The 19541-nt window shown below is 36.0% G+C and overlaps 1 protein-coding gene across 2 annotated transcripts; it reads left to right on the top strand.

The window, feature by feature from the left end:
• The first annotated feature begins 2514 nt into the window (after positions 1-2514).
• Positions 2515-16159, top strand: LOC148854550 (nucleolar-like protein). 2 transcript variants are annotated; one of them, XM_088986616.1, is made up of 15 exons: positions 2515-2996; positions 3412-3546; positions 4181-4325; positions 6092-6174; positions 6688-6747; positions 6832-7038; positions 10771-10899; positions 11147-11818; positions 12098-12290; positions 12680-12873; positions 13069-13173; positions 13531-13670; positions 14121-14399; positions 14502-14838; positions 15622-16159. In XM_088986616.1, the coding sequence occupies exons 1-14, from the start codon at positions 2760-2762 to the stop codon at positions 14764-14766; spliced, it is 2844 nt and encodes a 947-aa protein (XP_088842742.1). In that variant the 5' UTR covers positions 2515-2759; the 3' UTR covers positions 14767-14838; positions 15622-16159. The 2 variants fall into 2 exon arrangements, with proteins under 2 accessions (XP_088842742.1, XP_088842741.1); XM_088986615.1 differs by having other exon boundaries at positions 2603-2996; positions 6092-6189.
• The last annotated feature ends 3382 nt before the right edge of the window (positions 16160-19541 follow it).

Here is a 19541-nt window from a genome sequence, read left to right as displayed (position 1 = left end):
TGCCACTCTTCGGCAACAACTACACAGACTCCGAAAGGGATCTCTCTCAATGAATGATTACCTACAGTGTGCTAAGATCGTTTGTGATCAAGTTGCATCCTATGGTTCACCAGTATTAGATGATGAACTTCAAATTTACATCCTTGATGGATACCCTCATCCTATAGAGCATTTACATCAACTATTCACCGTAGATCATGAGTAGATCCTTTGACCTTGGAAGAACTGCACGACTTGCTTATCTGCGAAGAGCTGTCTCAGTTGGAAGATTACCCAACTGACCCTACTTCAGCCCTCATTACTAGCCAGTCGAGGGTCCCCATCAATTTTCTCGTGGGAATTTCACCAGCAAGTAATCATAAGGATGCAAATAGATCGAATTGGATTCGAATCAGGGTTATATCCAAATCCGATTTGATACTATGAACGGCATATTCGATAAATCCAAAGATCCAATCGAATCTCACAAACATTAGTTTGACTTCGAATCCAATGAGGAAGTCGGATATCCGGATTTGGCCGATATGATTTAATTTTTTAAAAGAATTAATAAATTATTAAAAGAAAAATAAAATATAGCAATTTAAATAAAGAAAAACAAATGGAACAAGTATCTTTTCAACTAATTTCATCATCATCATATCTATACTACTTATAAAAGGGTGATGAGGAGTATTGGCTTCTGGAATTTTTCTTTACTGGAATACCCCTCCTCTTGAATTTAGTTCATCAGCATTGAAAGGGCAGATAATATAATTAAAAGAATACTATTAAGTACATTCTATTACCTCTCATTGAATCCAACATTTATACTTTTGTTTATCATCATTCAATTCCACTAATAAATCCATACACAATAATTATTAATAGAATTAAATTTTATATTTTTAAAATAAACATAGAAATGAAATATTTTTCATCTAGGTAGTGGGTAAGTAGTTCAACCATTTGGGTCAAATGTATAATTCCATGATATCATAAATAAATAATACAAATTTAGAAATATAAAAATAATTTTGTTTCATCATTAAATTCCACTAGTAAATCCATACACAATAATTATTAATAGAATGAAATTTTATATTTTTAAAATAAACCTAGAAATGAAATCATATTTTCCATCTAGGTTGTGGGTAAATACTTCAACCATTTAGATCAAATGGATAATTTCATGATGTCATAAATAAATAATACAAATTTAAAAATATAAAAAATATAGAAAAAAAAGAAAATTTGAAAAAAAAAACTAGACACGTTTCTATTATTATATATTTGTCATATTAAAAAATAACTATGATAAAATAGACATAATTTTATTAATGATGGACATCAAATATACAACTTAAAACCGATGGGAAATTAAACAATCTTCCTATTTAGGGGTGGGTTAGTGATTCAACTTTTCGGGTCAAATAGGTTAACGAATGATGTATAATTAAAAGTAAATTTTTTTAAATAGAATAGTACAAAAAAATATGAAACAATTTTGGGCACATCTATAATATTATATACTAATAATATAAACAAAAATAAGTATGATAAGTAATAATTATTTTATCATGATCTAACATTCTGGGTCAAATGGGTTATATTTTAAGATGAAAAGAGGCATTCATGCTAGTGAAATGATTCTTATTATTTTACCACATTCGTTTGGAGAAAATGAAGGCATTTTTTGGTCAATTAGGGTGTAGGAGAAAAATGGTGATGAAAAGTGATAAGGGGAAATTTGGCCCTCTAGTGACATCACACCATGTGGCACTTCCAAACCGTTGTTTAACACCTCGACACCACATAAGGTAATAACCTGCTTTTGCTTAGAAGATAGAATCCACCTTGGAACTATCTTAGATGCACCTCGAACACATAGCGCACACTGTGGGAGTGAACCAATGCCACCTTTGCATAAGGGGCGACCTATCGTTGAGGTCCCATTGACCTGGCTAAGGTCCAACTGGCAACCTGCCTGACATCGTGATCGACCTCTTCTATGTGCGCCTTATCATCCCTGAATCCTTTTGGATCATGTCGCCTTACCACTAGAGCTGGCTTCCATATCGCCCGCTTTGGAGGTAATCGAATCAGCACTGTCGCTTTACGCGAAAACTGTCTCCAAGCAAGAAATCACCTCTAAGCATGGCAGGCAGATAAACCACATCCTCTTGAAGATCTTGGACACACTATATGAAGATCACGATTACCAGTGCCTATATAAAGGTGCCCCCATCAACCAGAGAAGGTACACGTAATTTAGTTGTCACATCTCTCACAACTCTCTTGCTTTATTGTATTCTAGCTCTCTCAATACATTCATCACTACTTTAAGCATTGGATTGTCCACCTTAGACAAAACACCCTAGGTACTTTGAGAGTTTTCTTGCAACTCGACCAACTGCCCTAGTCAGCCCAACATCCAAGCTGTCCTCCAATCATGAGCATTAGATTGCGCACCACCAAAAAGAAAATCTTGAAAGTTAAAGTACATATTTTGGTAATTCAACGCATTTGTCAAACGACTTAACGATAAAGGGGATATTTGTCACAGAGTAAAAGCTAAAAGGGATATCTATCTATTGCAAATGGTAGAAGGGGTCTTTCATTTGTTGCAAAGACATAGTTACAAAGGGGTCTTTGTAATTTACCCCAAAAAGGGGATTAGTTGTCTACTTGTCTTTAAAATTTGGCTCCAAAAAAACCCCGTCTACAAAACGTAAAACCCTAGTTTCTTTCTTCCACTATTCACTGCATCACGAGCACTCATGGCCAAGAAAAAAGCCGAATCAAACCCTAAAAGCAGTACCAGTGGTACGAAGAAGAAGAAGAATTCATCGAAGAAACTACTCTCTGGTCCGAATGCCATGGCTATGAAATCGAAGCCTGCGAACGAAAACCCTTTTGAGACTATATGGTCTCGCCGGAAGTTCGATATACTCGGGAAGAAACGCAAGGGAGAGGAAAAACGCGTCGGATTGGCTCGCTCTCGCGCAATCGAAAAGGCAAGTTTGCCCGAATATCCATCATGCGAAACTTACATTCCGGAGATGCAGTACCTTTTTTTTTTCCACTTCTTTTGTTCTTGAATGTTGTTTTTGATTTATCTAAGTAACTCAAAATGTAAAATGATCTAATTTTCCTGTATAATTGGAAACAAGAAATTTATTAAACACAAAAAAGGAATGCTTTTTCTTAAACTTTCTCTATTAATCGGAGCTTAGCTTAAGCTGCCTCGTACAAGTTACTCGATTGGAAGCACTGAGAAATTTAACTAAAAAATTATGCTTGAACGGAAAACGACAAAAAGTTCTTATATTATTTGTGAATTGGAATTCTTGTTGGAATCATGCGATACGGTTTTTGTGGAGTTTTTGATCCCTGCAATCCTCTTCCTGATGCAAATCTTATTTGAAACAGAGGAAGAAGACTTTATTGAAAGAATATGAGCAAAGTGGCAAGTCTTCTGTATTTCTGGACAAGCGTATTGGTGAACAAAACGATGCACTTGGAGAGTTTGATAAAGCCATCTTACGTTCTCAGCATGAACGGAAGGTAAACTTAGTTTAATTGATTCCATGAAGGTTCCTAGGCCATCACATAAGTTTGTTTGCTTGCATATTTAGTAACTTTTGCTTTCATGTATAAAACTTACAAGGCTATTTTTCTTTTTTTTGACAAGTAACAAGGAAAAATTATTAAAAACAAAAAAAACTGGAATAAAACTTACAAGGCTATGACTATCCCCCATCCTATCTGTCTCTGAAGATACTTATGCTTATCTTGATTATAGGATAAGATTAGTTCATGAAATTCAATTTTGTGCCATTAGCAGTTTACCACGCAGTCCAGCTACAAAGTGTTATATACAAGGTGGGGGCGTGGGGCCTATCTAAAGACATGCTGAAAGATAGGATTATCATGTGCCTCCCCGTGTCTATGGCATTCCCACCTTCTCTAATATTAATGTCAAAGCTTTAGTTCCAAATTCCCTACATGCATTTTTTTTTCATGATAAGAAGCTGTTATTGACACTCTCTGCAATGCTTATGCTAGTTATTCTGATTCTCTGAAGCTGCCGTGTAGGATTCTTTCTACTTTGTTGAAAACCAGTGCACTTTGTTACATAGGTATCATAAAGTTCACTACGACAAGTTGTAACGACTTACATTTTCATGATCTGTTGCAGTTAAAATTGAGGAAGAGCAGCAAGTATAATTTATCTGATGGCGAAGAAGATGATTTTGCAGTCAATGGTGGTGGGTACTTTGGAAGGGATGATTTTGAGGATGAAATGTTGCCAGATGATGATAATGATGCACCTGAGACTCAAAGTATGTTTGCACTAGTTGTAGAGTTTTGAATTTATTGATAGGAATTGGGTTTGCTACTCAGATTGTTTAGTGACAAGCTAGGGGCCATTTGATAACAGTTGAGGTGGCTCAATTGAATGACTCATTTCTTTCTCATTCAGTGAAGTCATTAAGTAGGTTGTGAGCTCCTTAATGGCTGACTGGAATTTTGGGTTGGTTATTATATTGTTAGGTATTTATTATATGGCTATTTTATTCACTTAAGAGCAAAGAATTAATTGATTCAGTCCAGACACTCGTCACACTCCCACCATTGTCAAATGAACCCATGAGCTCAAATGGAGTTTCCATTATCCCTTTCCTCTCCATGATTCATGGAATAAGTTTCAGCCTGTAAGAACTTGCTATGTGATCAAAATAGATCTTCTTTTATGGGAAGTTTCTGTGTTAAAATGATTAAAAGCATGGCTGGCTTTAAATTGGACAAAACACCGATACAAGATTGTGTATAAAGCTGATATTGACATGGTAATAAATACATGGCCAATCCAGCGAGTCTCCTATCACTCCTATCAGATGATTGGTCTGGGTCAGGGACAATTCTCTCAACATGACAAAAATAGGTGGAACCTTGTAGGTAAGCTCCCTATTAGACCCGATTAGGAAATTCTTTTCCATGTGTATTCTTACTCAAGTATAGTTATTAGTGATCAGATTGGGTTGTTACTGCCTTGGAATTTAACTATGTCTTTGGTTATCAGGAATGAACAATAGTAAAAGTGATGTATTTTTTTTCTCTGGTAAAAATTTTAGTTAAAGCAAAGATAAAGCAATGCAAGGGAGGGCAAAAGCCATTTGAGATTTGAGTTTGAACCTGTGGGAAACCAAATTTTGGGAAGTAGTGATCTCCTTTTTCTCTCTCCTTTTTTATTCAACGTCTTCTATGGTGCAACAAATTGGAGTTGTAATAGATATTTATGGAACTCCCTGTATGGGAAGATTTCATGGGAAAATTTTCCATATTTTGGCCCTTCCCCCTGAAGACCTTCTCTACCTTCTGGCCCTTCCCCTTAAAGTTGATGGTGAGGACTTAGGTTAATCTCCTTTTCTATGGAAGTTTAGGGATAGTTGTGTGAAGCTTGGGGGATGCTTGTTTCAGCAAAATATTCTTGGACTCAAGGTGAGCCTTTAATGGGCTTACAGGGCGTTGATTCTCCCAAAGCAAGGTTATGGGTGTGAATATTCTAAGAAGCTTACCTGTCTGTTTCTTTTTGAGGGAGATTTGGTCAACACCTTTGGATGGAGCCAGAACTTCAATTCAGTTGCTGATTGCTCGGTCAGGGGGCAGAAGGCTTATATAGTGAAAACTCCTTACCTTTAATAATTTTAACATGGAAGGATGGTTGCCTTTGTTTTTTTTTTTTGTAAAATTTTTTACATCCCCATGTATACATTTTCTTCTATACTTAATCAATACAATAACATTTGACAGCTTTAGGTGCAGTGGTTAGTTTTGTTTATCATTCCAGATCCTATTTTTATGATCATCTTGGCCACTAACACTACTAAAGAGTTATGCTTAGATGAATGTTGGTCATGATGAAGCTGTGCCCTTTTGGTTATTCAACCTGCCATTCTTTTTTGTTGTCTCCATTTTTACCCACCATTAAAGGATGGTTATATGGCATTTGGAATATGTTAATGTTTCTGTTGAATGTGTACTAGATGATTCTTGTCTTTTTGGATCTGCAATGTGGTTATAAATTATATCTTTCTTCTTTATGCAGAGAATCCAACCATTTTGAAACATCTTAATACTCCAAATATTCCTGATCAATTGGAAGCTGGTTCAACAGAAGGAGGTGAAAATGTAGGATACATTCTGGTACTTCTGAATTATGTTGAATGTACCATTATTGAGATAAATTTGTGTATCTTTTGTATTCTTGTATCACTAAATAGTGTGGATGTTTTCCTTCAAACTGTAGATGCATTAGTGGGGTAAACTGTTTCTTTTTAAGCTGGGTTACATTGAGTCAGTGTTATCATTTTGTTTTTTTTTTTTTTTTACATCCATTCATCTCCATTAAATTTTCTCTTCTGATAAGATTGGTCATATTTCGTCTGTCCTTGCTTTATTTGTATGTGCCTTTGAAGTGGATTATATGCTCAGTTCTGTTTTTTTCTTTATTTAAGTAAAGTGCCAATTAAAAGTAAGAACTCACATTTTCACTCTTGTCATCCAAAATAGATGCATCCAACAATGGGTAATGATTCTTTACATCCATTAGTATTTATTGATGCAAACGACATGGTTATCTATTGATAAATCATGGATACCACTTGCAAAACCTGATCACACACAATGGCTTTCTCCTTGCAGAAGCACAAGAGCAAAAAAGAAGTGATGGAGGAGATTATTCTGAAGAGCAAATTTTTCAAGGTAGCTCATTTTTTTTTTATATTATTGGCACTTGCATTGAATTGGAATCTTATTTGCTCATTTTTACTATTTTTTGTTTCCTAGGCTGAGAAGGCAAAGGAAAAGGAAAAAAATGTAGAGTTGATGGAGCGTTTGGACAAAGATTTCATGTCCTTAATGCAGTCTCAGGCATTCTTGTCAATGGATCTACCAAGCAAAAAGGACCCTTCGGAAGTGATTTTGAATAAGAGCAATTTAGATCCTGTCAGGAAGGAGATATCTGCTACTTCTAACAAAGTATTTCCAAATCAGGTATGCATTTAACCAACTGGAGGTGTGTATCTCATTTCTTTTGTTAAATATAGTTCAATGAGTCTGTGAACCATGGATTTTATTGCTAATCTTCTTTCTAAAAGTTAATTTGTTGGGGTTGTATTCCTATGTGTTTGAAACCATATGGCCCCATCCCACACATCATTAGAATGTTTGCTGAATGATTATTTGGTTTCTATATCTTTTCCTTGATATGCACTCATAATTTAGCAATGGATATGGCATTGAAAAGAATGGAATGAGAAAGCATGATTCATGTAGCTGTCCCCATATGGTTGGGACAGAGCTTAGATAGTGATGATGATCATCTTTTCCTTAATTTCATGATGACCTTTGTTCTAGATTTGGGCAATCTTTTTAATGATGAATTCACCCAAATAAGCAGCTAATTTGGTGGTTGATCCCTAATCATCTTAACTCTCAAGACTCTGGATTTCACCTTCTCTGATGAATATTAAGCTTTATATGTATCCATCTCGAGACATTGGTGCAACTGTGCAAGAACAAAGAGCTTGTTTTTATTTGAGAGATGAATCACCTCTGTGAACCCCTACCCAACCCTTCCCCAGTCTAACAACATTTAAAATTTTGAACAGTTCCAAGTGGGCAATGATGTAGGGGATATTGCCCTGTTGTACTTTACTGATGACACCTTCTTGTTGTTGTGTTTTTTTATTTGAGGCCACAGGTGAGAACATTGAAAATTTGAATTCCCTATTGACCCTTCCCCAGTCTAACAACATTTAAAATTTTGAACAGTTCCAAGTGGGCAATGATGTAGGGGATCTTGCCCTGTTGTACTTTACTGATGACACCTTGTTGTTGTTGTGTTTTTTTATTTGAGGCCACAGGTGAGAACATTGAAAATTTGAATTCCCTATTGAGGTGGTTTGAGGGCTGTGGATCAACTTTCAGAAAAGTGAAATGATTGCTGTTGGGCAGGTTCCATATGTGGATGAAATTTTAGGGTGGTTCGGAAAAGGTGCCTACAAGGCACTTGGGGCTCAATGCAACTTTAGAAGCATTTGGGAAGACAAGGTATTTATCCAAAAGAGGTAAATTGGTTCTTCTCAAACCCTTGGAGGTGTGGTCTCCCCCAATCGGCAGTGGTTGAAATTGAACTTCTATGGTAGTAGTGTGGGCAATCCAGGTCCTTCAGGAATTGGAAGGGTGATAAGAGATGAGGGCGGTATTATACGTGCCTTGTACCCAGGCTCAATTGAGCAAGGTGGTTCTGTAAGAGCAGAATTATTAGCTGCAGTTTTTGTGGTAAAGATGTCTAAAGAACTGGGATTTTGAAGGTTGGCTTTTGAAGGTCATTCGGAGCTGGTAGTGCGGTGGTTAAAGAGTAGGGGGTGATTTGGCAACTTAAAAATGAATTCAGGCACTTCAAATGTCTATCAAAAGACATGACCATTCAAACAAAGTGGGTTAGGAGATTTGCTAATAGTCGGGCAGATGGCTTAGCTGAACAAGGGGTTCGAAGACAACAAATATACTGGGCTCATTTGTATTACAGCTTATAATACAGATGGGTGGGTCCATCCTGTAATGGGTTTGACAGTTTTTTTTTTCCACAATATTTTCTTCTTAAAGGTAATGGACGAATGCGTTTCTGTGTTGCTGATAAAAAATGGTTCTTCTGAAGAGCGTCTTAGCTGTACTACCCACCTATTACCTCTCCCTTCTCCCTATTCCATTGGAAGTATCTGGTCAGTTGGAGAAGAAAATTAGAGAATTCTTGTTGAAAGGGTGGAAGGATGTCTTTTAGTTCTATTTGGTGGAGTGGGACAAGGACTGCAGACCATTGAATGAATGGGGGTTATGAATTATAAGGTTAATGAACTTCAATATTGCACTGCTTGGCAAATGGTGTTGGTGCTTTGGTGAGGAGCCTGAGAGTGTATGGAGAAAGGTGATCAAGGACAAATTTGGCATAAGGGAGATGGAGCAGGAACCTGGGAATAACATTCAGACCTATGGGACTTCAATGTGGATGGATATTGAAAAGATCTATCCATCTTTCTCTAAAGGTGTTAATGTGTTAACTATAAAGTAGGTGAGGGAGACAGAATCGGGTTCAGATTGATAGATGGTGTGGGCAGTATACACTGACAGACATTTTTTCTTCCCTCTACCTATTAGCACAGTATAGGGAGGAGATGGTCAAAGATTGTTATTCAGAAGTGAATAGCTCGGTTACATGGAGTCCATTTTCAGGAGGAACTTAAATGATTCGGAGATGGCGCAAATGATGGTTCTGTTACAACCAATTCAGAGCATTATCCCTCAGATAGGTATCAGATTTGAGGGGATGGATGTGGGAGAAAAAAATGTTTTTTTTTTTCCTATAAAATTCCTTCTACAGGTACGTAAGGCAGGAGTATGGCTGTGAGTTTCCTGCTAGAAGGTTTTGGATTTCACGGCCCCCCTCAAAAATAAAATTTTTGGTATGGACTGTTGCTTTAAAAAAGTGTTTGATTCGCGATAAACTGTTGAGAAGGGGAATGGTGTTAGATCAGGTGGGCATACTGCTCTGAAAGTTTGGAATCTACAAATCATATTTTCTTGCATTGCCAGTTTGCAGCCAGAACCTGGTAGACTGTTCTAGAGACTTTTGAGTGGGTGAGATGCTTCCCACAGTCTATTCAATCCTTTCTTTAGAGTTGGTGACTAGAAGGTATCAAGAGAATGGGGCAAATCTTGTGGAATCTAATGCCAATGCAGTATTTTGGGGTATTTGTGGGGAGGAAAACAGCAGGGTTTTTGAGAACTCCATCAGTTCAATTGCTGATGTATTGGGAAGAATCAGAGGAAAGATGTGTTCTTGGTGCTCTGGGCATATATAGTCAATTTTTTAATAGAGACATACTTTTTATTGTTAATATCTTGCCAACAAAGCTGCATTTATTTTTGCATATTAATGCAATACTTTACCTTTTAAAAAAGCAGAGCTATTCCTTTCAAAGGGCAGGAAGTTCTTATAAGCAAGCCTCAAGGGCAAAAAGAAGAGTTACAAATAATATCTAGGAAGATACATAAGGCTGTCAATGGATTAGATCATGATCCAATCTAGTACTACTAGTCTACTAGGGCAGATTTGAATAGTATCATAGATTCGTTTACCGGTTCATGTCCAAACCATAAAGTATAGACTGAATAATAACTGAGTTTACTCCATGACACCCTGATTTCTGTGTCTTTATTTATAGAATGTGGATGGTGGGATATTTGATTGGATCCGGATCTTGTTTGGCAATTCCAATAATTGAAGGTCTGCAAGCTCACACTGGCAGTCAATTGTGCGAATCTGAATCTGCCTTGCTTATTCCCTGATTTTAAGTTCAATTCATGTGGCTTGAACTGAGTTGGAGACATCAAATGGAAAGCTTCTGGAGACCCATGTGAACTGATTGAAGACTTAGTGTTTGATGGGTCTGTTGTTTACCTCTTATGAATAAATGTGTTTCTTTTCCATAATGCTCATTTAAGTGGCTTTGGCTTCTTATACTCTCCTTATATCCTTTTTTTAGTGATTGCAATGCTACCTCTATTCCTACAAGTGTTTATTGTTGACTTTCTTACCTTTATTGCCTTTTCTTAGTCTTCATTTATGTATGGCCATCTGGTTTCTTGGAGATGGTTATATATTGTGTTTTTGCTGAGTTAATTCTGTTCATTAAATTGATTTTTCCATTCTCTTTCTTACAGGTACAACCTGATGCCTATGACAAGTTTGTTAACCAGATGGTACTTGATATGCGTGCTCGCCCATCTGACAGAACAAAGACGGATGAAGAGATAGCGCAAGAAGAGAAAGAACGACTGGAGAGATTAGAGGTTGGTTTTCACTTTCTAGAAGCTTTCTTTTCTTAGTTTGTATCTCTGTATTTGCCTCTCTTTTCCTTTTAAAAAATTTCCTTTGTATTATCCTTTTAATAAATTATTTCTCATCATTGATAAAAGGGAAATCACTAGTTCCATTTTTTTCCTCTTAATCTGTTTTGCATTTCCTTTCTTATTGTGTCTTTTTGACAAGTTCATTTCTTGATAAAGATAAAAATGAACATTCTTTATATTTGTTCAGGAGGAGCGCAAGAAAAGGATGCTTGCTACTGATGATTCTGATGATGAAGGCAGTGATGGTCATGAAGATACTGATAAAGAATATGACCATAAGTTACGCCCTATCTCTGGTGATGATCTAGGTGATTCCTTCTCTTTCCATGAAGAGCCAAAGAACAGAAGGGGCTGGGTTGATGGGGTTCTTGAGAGAAAAGATGTAGATGATTCTGCAAGTGAAGCATCTTCTGAGGATTCAGGAAGCGACGAAGATGATAGTGATGAAGAAGGAAGTGATAAAAATAATAGTGAATCTGGGAAGTCACATTCCTTGAAGGACTGGGAGCAGAGCGATGAGGACAACCTCAGTACAGATATTGAAGAAGAAGAAGAAGAAGAAGAAGAAGAGGGGGAAGAGGATAAGGAGGGGAAAGGCTTGCGTAAGGTGGACAACAATATGCGAGAAATCAAGAACAAGAAGGCAGATCCTTTAGATGTGGAGAAAACAAAGTCAAGTCAGAAACAACATCCAATTAAACAAGGGGAGCTTCACTATACAATTGAAGCTCCAACAAACCTGTCAGATTTATGCACCTTGCTGGATAATCGGTCTGATGCTGAAATAGTTGAGGCTATCAATCGGATCCGTATATATAATGCAATCAAACTTGCGGCAGAGAATCGGAAGAAAATGCAAGTATGACTCTGTTATCTATTTATTACTGATTTGCACATAGAATGTAAATTTGAAAAGAATGCATATGATACTTTCCATCAGTATTTAGAAGCTTGGAAACTGAAACAAAAAAGCCAGTGGTCTTTAATTAGGAGTTTTCCACCTAGTCTGTGTTACTGCTTTGTTAATTCAGTTGATACATCTGTTAGATTTAGCTGCATTGAGTAATTAGGTATATTGACGAATTTGGAGTTGAGAAACATACCTTGGCAATATTGCTGAAAGTATGCACTTTTGCAGGTCTTTTATGGCGTCTTGTTGCAATATTTTGCTGTCTTAGCAAATAAAAAGCCATTGAACTTTAAGCTATTGAATTTGTTGGTTATACCATTGATAGAGATGAGTGCGGAGACCCCATACTTTGCAGCTATTTGTGCCCGTCAACGTATACTTCGCATTAGGACCCAATTCTGTGAGGATGTCAAGAGGCAAGGTATGGAATTTATCAAGTTCTAAAGTTCTTTTTACATTTATGTTTAGTTTTATGAGCTATGTCATGAAGGACATGACTCCCTATGAAACTTGTGTTGGACAAAAGTTGGAAGTATGGACATTTCTTTATTGCTTCAGATTGTGCATGAATCTGTCTTCTACAGTCTTATTTTGTAACTGTCTTTGTGCAGCTTTCAAATTATGTTGGCATATACACATAAAAACACATTACTGGCTGTGATTTTTTTGGGTGTTGCATTATGTTGCACCTAAATAATTATCAGAAGATGATAGTCTTGTCCAAATCCATGGATTATGGGTTATATATCATTGTATGTTGCTTTTGTCTAAGGCTAGCCCATAATATACCTCTTTCTCTGATCTTTGCAGAGAAAAGTTGTTGGCCTTCTTTGAAGACTTTGTTACTTCTGAGGCTGTGGTCTATGATATTTCCTTGCTCTGACTTTCGACATGTAGTCATGACACCAGCTATCTTGTTGATGTGCGATTATCTGATGCGTTGTCCTATATTGTCTGGACGGGATATTGCAGTAGGATCTTTCTTATGTTCAATGGTTCTCTCTGTACGTACATTGCCAGAAATTATCATATATTTATTCTTCAGTTGAGAACCATCACAATGATTTTAGTGCAAGTGCCATCAAACTTCTATACATTCATCATTGCATGATGGTTGATTTTGTACTTAGTGTGATTGGTATTCATTAATTGAAGCAGAGCATAAGTAACTTGTTGTTTGATCTGATCTGCTTCTTTAGGTTGTTAAACAATCTCAGAAGTTCTGTCCAGAGGCCATAATATTTCTGAAAACTTTGCTTATGTCAGCTTCAGGTGCAAAACTGGGGTCATGCCATCATTCCCAGGTACATCATCAACTTGTGTTGTTTGAGAATTTTTGTTTATCCTGCATATATTCCAACTGTCTTACATTCAATTGAAGAAATTAGTTGCTGCACTTGGGTTAGGTGTCTGTTGTTATGGCCCTATTCTGTGTTGTGTTGCAGGATGGTTTGATAGAAAGAAGCATCTGTAGCTTTCCTGGTTAATATTTTCTTGTAGAAGTTGTAAATTGCATTTCTGTTCATAACAACTACAATTATCCATTCCTTGCCTTACATAAGTCTCTCTCTGTATCTTCCCCACTCCCCCTTTCCCATTCTTCTTGAAGAGGTGAAGGAAAAAAGCAACACCATTTATTGCTTTATTTTGTTGGTTGACAGCTTTATTATCTTGTGGAACTAAAAACGTTGACACCATGGCTGCGATTACATGATCATGTTTCTGAGATTCATACTCTAGATTTCCTTGATGTGATGGACATGCCAGAGGATTCCCCCTTCTTTAGCTCTGATGATTTCCGGTTAGTTTTATTTTGGAAATTTGTTTTTTTTCCTGCTTATCTATAGCTATATAGATTGGAATGTAGCTTGGTCTTGCCACATACTATGTGCTTTGTTTACTATATCTATTCACCTTTTGGACTGACCAATAGATGGAACACTACTTGGATATGTCTTACCTTGCGGGTAGCTATAATGAGGTGAATAAGAATCTAGTCATGTTGACTTTTAAATTCTGTGGTCCACAATAAGCTTTTGTTTAGATGATGTTTATTATCCACAAACTTCAATTTCCAGCCATGATCCATTGATTGGAAGATCATGACTGTTGTACTTGTAAACACATCGGTGCATACGGGTTAGGTGTGCCTACTAATGACGAGGTCACTTCCCTTGATATGTATTTTTCTATATGAATCTCCTTTGGACTGTTGTTGAATGGACATGTTTACTATCCTTTCAAACTGCAGGGTCGGTGTGCTTGTATCTGTGGTTGAAACACTACGAGGATTTGTTCATATATATGATGAACTTGCCTCCTTCCCTGAAATATTTATGCCCGTTTCCACTTTATTGTATGGAGTGGCAAAACAAGAGTTTTTGCCAGATGTTTTACAAGAAAATTTTGGCAATGTTGCTGAGTTGATAAAGAACAAAGCCAATGAACATCAAATGTTGCGTCAGCCACTTCAAATGCGGAAGCAAAAGCCAGTGCCAAACAAGCAATTAACACCAAAATTTGAGGAGAAGTATTTCTCTTTCTGAAGCTTTATTGTCCATGATCTAATTATATAACTCATTTATATAATTAATGTTTAAATCAGTAATTTGATCAAGAACTGTTGATGCAGTTTCGTGAAGGGTAGAGATTATGATCCGGACCGTGAAAGGGCGGAGAGAAAGAAGTTGAAGAAACTTCTCAAACGGGAAGCTAAAGGAGCAGCTCGAGAACTACGCAAAGATAATTATTTCTTATCTGAGGTAAAGGAGAAGGAGAGGGCAATACTGGAAGAGGAACGAGCTGAGAAATATGGGAAGGCATGGAATTTCCTACAAGAACAAGAACATGCTTTCAAATCTGGGCAGTTGGGAAAAGGCAGGAAGAGAAGAAGATGAAGCTGTTCATTGAGATACCTTTATTGCATTGTACCTCCTTCCACATCTCTTGCTTTGTCTGCTGAAATCAAGGTAACTTCTTATTAGCCTCTATTTGTATTTTTTTTTGCCAGTCTGCCTCCATATTCTATCGTCCATCTGTTCTGTTATTTTTGTTGTTGCTATTATTATAGCTTTTCACCATGAGTGAGTAATAAAGAATATAATACCATTTATTCTTGAGAGTTTTTACTTTGACTCCTTGTCTTCTTAGCTTTTTGTAGAATATAAATTGATCCGCAATGGCTGCATCCTAACATTATACATACTATTCAATTTGGAGGTCTCCTTCACTAAATGCTGGCACGTCTATTTCTATTCTTGTGGCAATGTTTGACCTTGTTAAATATTAAATTGTACTTTTGTTGGCCGTCATTAGAAAGCTCCATGTTTTGAGCTATAGAAATCCTTCATTGTCACTCTAATAATGCTAATGAATTATTGTTAGTATGCTGATTTTGGGATTGCAATCAAATAAAGAATTATGAGGTTCTATTACCTATGATTCCTTCCCATTGCAAACGTCTTCATGGAGCTCCCATTGTTCCTCTTTATCAAGTGACAATACCTACAAAGTTTCCATGTAAATTTGTTTCGTGTTCATTAGAGCTTTATTTATAGTTTTGGTCAGCATCATGACCAAATGACATCGAGCGAATTGCACACGAGGACATGTGAATCATAAATTTCTATTTAAACAAAAATCTGAGTTAGACTTGGACAAAATTCCTTCAGTTTGTAAGTTGGATATTAGAATTTTGTGGTTGTAGGCATCTACATATTTTTTTGCTAATTCAGTTCTTTTCTCTTTGCTAGGTGTTCATCTAATGCAAAAGTTTGGTCTATTCTTTATGGCAAACCTAGTAGCAAAGCACCAAGGTTGTAGCAAGTACTCTGACGTGTTCTAAGTGCAACTTGGTTTAGATGAATAGCTCCTTCGTCCATAGGTTGGGAAGTTTTTTATTTCCATTTTGATGCTATGGCTACTTTGAAAACTTTGAGATCAAGGTGGCATGTTTTGCTTGCGAGAAGATAAATCAAAAGTTGGAGGAATCTACGTTGAAGGGAAATGTTGCTAGCTACATTTCTATAAACATACTCATGGTTACTAATATTATGTAAATATTAGTTCAATAATCAATAAGTAAACTTTGAAATGTGATAGTTGTCTAAAAAATCCGCTGTGAGAAGCATGAAAGGTGCAGTCTAAACTTTTTTACATTGGTAATTGGAGGCAGAGAGAAACAATGTTAAGACGGGATAAGGGTTTCTAACCACTGAATGACTTATTTAGGTTTTTGCATTAATGCTACATTTATATATATCTGCTAGATTCTTGATGAGTGTTCTCAAAGAGGTCGTGGCTGTCATGCTTGCATTATTTGCTCTAGGCTCTTTATTTCTCTGTGAAATTTGAAGAATGTCAGGCTAAAGTTCCTAATACTATGGCTGGTTCCCTATCCAAAGCAACAAGTCTAGTCGTAAAGATTATGATGCTCACTTTGTAGATTTAAAAATTAAAACACTGTAATTCTTGGGCATCTATGTTATTCGTTTACTTGAAAGCAGAGCAAGTGTGATGGTTTGGAGGTTTGGAATGGCAGCAGGACGAGAACGGGGAGCTACTCATCATCACCGTCCCCATTGGGATCCCATTCCCGCTGGGATCCTTAATCCCCGTCATTTTTTTTTTCCTGATGTCAATTTCACTTTATTTTATTTCTTCATTCCAATATTTTTAAATAAAGTATGCACAATATACAATCTTATCAAAATAAAATAAATTTAAATACATTTTAAACATATCTTTAAAGATATTTAATACAAATTATTTGACTAATTAATGAGAAAAACACAAATACTTAATATTAACAATACATACAATCACCAATTATTGAGGACCCCGTTGGGTGTCCGTCCTCACTACGGGGGTTGAAAAATTTTCTATCCCCCACGTTTGTGGTGAATTCTTGGGGGGATTGGGGAAATGGGTAAACTTGTCATCCCTGGGCTGGGATGTGCTACATTAAAAGTGTTTATACATATTATATATAACAGGCACCCTAACAAATTCTTTAAATCTCCTTATTCTCCAAATTACCCGGGTTGGTCCATCCAATGAGACTGACAATTCCAGATCACAAGTTCCTTGGTTATTTTGCATGAATTCTGTGGAGTAGGAAATTTTCAAGGGAACTGTATTGCTATTGCGGGAAAGGTGCCATGTGATAATAGGAATTCTTATTTCTTTTGGGACAGCCTCCAACTAACAGAGGCTGTCAACAGGGTTGTAGCACAATGACCATTTGCTGGTCCACCTTCTAACATTTATCCGTTCAACATACAGCCGCTTGTTTCCATATGGTCCCGCTTTGCTTAAACTAATATCTGTGGTTCATCTAATTTTTATCTTTTTATGTCACGGGTTCAATAGAGGTAGAAGAAATACCCTGTGCAATAGAGTGTGTCGGTGGGAACTGGGAAAGTTATCGCCGAAATATTGACCACTGTGAAGCCCTGAGATGAAAACGAGCAAAGATAATCTTGAATTATCTTTAAGTTTCTTAATGTGCTTATCTTGATCTTGGGGTAGGCATCTAGCGCCAAATATCCAAGTGGATAAATGATAATCATTCCTACAGTAATGCCGTGTGATCAAACTCAGCCACATTCAGAACTAGGTACAGTTATTGGTTTAACAGACGACTTTTTTTTTTTCTTCGCAGGGTATATTTTAAAAGTTTAAAGAACAGCCAAGGGCTCTTTTGCCCTTTGACTTTTTTTTTGTCAAGCTAAACTTTTTGGATGGTTTAGCATGGTATACTTAAGTAGTTTTGTTGAAGCCACAGTACACATTATCAAGTAATTACCCCTTAATTTTATTGATAATAGTGGCATGATAAGAAACATTATATTCCTATTATCTGTGTTACGACAAGGTGTTGCTATCACAAAATAATCCTTTATTCCTTGTGTATCATTGTAAGTTGTCAAAACCTTGGATGTGTATAACTTGACAATTAATTGTTGAAACAGAAAAATACGGGTGTAAATGGATCGGATCATTCCGATTTGAGATTCGATCCTATTTGATCAAATTTGGATCACGCCTGTTTGAATTTTTAGATCAGATCTGATTTGGATCACCCCTATCCGATCCAAGAAGATTTGATCCGATATATATTATATATTATATATTATATATTTATAAATATATATAATACATATTATTTATTTATTTATAAATATATTTTTTATATTATACTTTTATAAATTTGTCATATAATTTATTTATTTTTTATAAAAAACATGTATATATATGATGAAAATGATTAAAAAATACTTGTGTTTTTTGTTTTTATTTTATTTAAATTAGTATATTTTATTTATTTTTAATAATTTATTAATTTTTAAATAAAATAAGTCAAATCAGATCAGATCTGAAGATTCAACTTACTGATAGGACTCAAATTCTAATAGAGTCGTATCATAACCATTTGGATATTCGGAACCGACATAAACAGTGTCGGATGGATTCGAATATACCCTGATTTAAATCCGATCCATTTGCATACCTCCCTAGTCCAAAAACCCCATCTACAAGGGATTTGACTTCATGACTTCTTAACAAATCCCATCTATTTGGTATTAGACTCCCATTTGTATGGCTGGTGCTTGTATTTAGCCACCACAATTGAAGCTTTAATTCATTGCTCAAACTTATAAGTGAACCTGTTCGTGTACTTGGCTTCAAGTTTCTTCCATTGTCGCTTGTAAAAAATAAAAAAATAAAAAACTAGCGATGCTGTGAAGTGTTGTGTTGAAACACTGAAAATTGTGGAAGGGAGAAATCCAATAAATGGTGGGGTAAAGTTGCCCCCATAGCAAAATATGCACTTAGAATTTTACTCTGTATGGGAACTGGAGTATACTGGATTAAAAGTAACCACTTATGGGATGATACACCACTTCGGCTTAATCTGCAGGCCTACAGCAACTTTTATCCTGACTGTCCCAATATTAGGAGTTAAGTCCCACCCTTACTGTCACCCCATTTTTTCTTAAAAATAAAAATGGAGACGAATGGGTTAAGCCTCTGTCTTTATCAAAACAATAATAAAAGGAAATTTCTGTATAATTTCCTACGCTTTGTCACGTAATTGCCATATAGTCATAATCGTTCTTTTTTTCCCTCTAACCAATCTACAAACGCAGATAATCCACACATAAACATGTATTTAGAAAATAATCTGCAATCAGGAAGTCCCATGATGCCCTCCTACTATTTAATGTTCCAAATTCCCCGGATTTAATTATTAGGCTTACTTTGGGAGGAGTATAAATATAAATATGTAGAGTACAAAACCTTATATTTTGTATTATTTTCTATATATTTACACTCCCATTTGCTTATAAATTTCTCACTTACCTCGTAAGTGCATTTATCTTGGTAAATGTTTCTTAGGTAACATTTAATTGGATAACTTCACTTACTCATATTCTTTTGATTCTCAGGTAAGTAATATAATGACCTTTTTACTCATAAAAAACTAATGTTAAAAAGAGTAAACTTATTCCATTATGTTTTATAAATTTTTCCTCGAGCGAAAAAGTTAATTACCCACTATGGGAGATGAAAAAGTTTTACCTAAGTAAATGAATCTCTCTTTACCATGAGGTCCAATACTTAATCACAATGAATATTATAAAATTAGTCAATGGAAAAGAGATACCCC

Source organism: Nelumbo lutea, chromosome 4, assembly GCF_056320005.1.
Source record: "Nelumbo lutea isolate HS-2025 chromosome 4, American lotus-T2T, whole genome shotgun sequence".
Taxonomy (NCBI): Eukaryota; Viridiplantae; Streptophyta; class Magnoliopsida; order Proteales; family Nelumbonaceae; genus Nelumbo; species Nelumbo lutea.
Note: the sequence above shows the minus strand (reverse complement) of the source record. Positions and strands in the feature narration are given on the sequence as shown.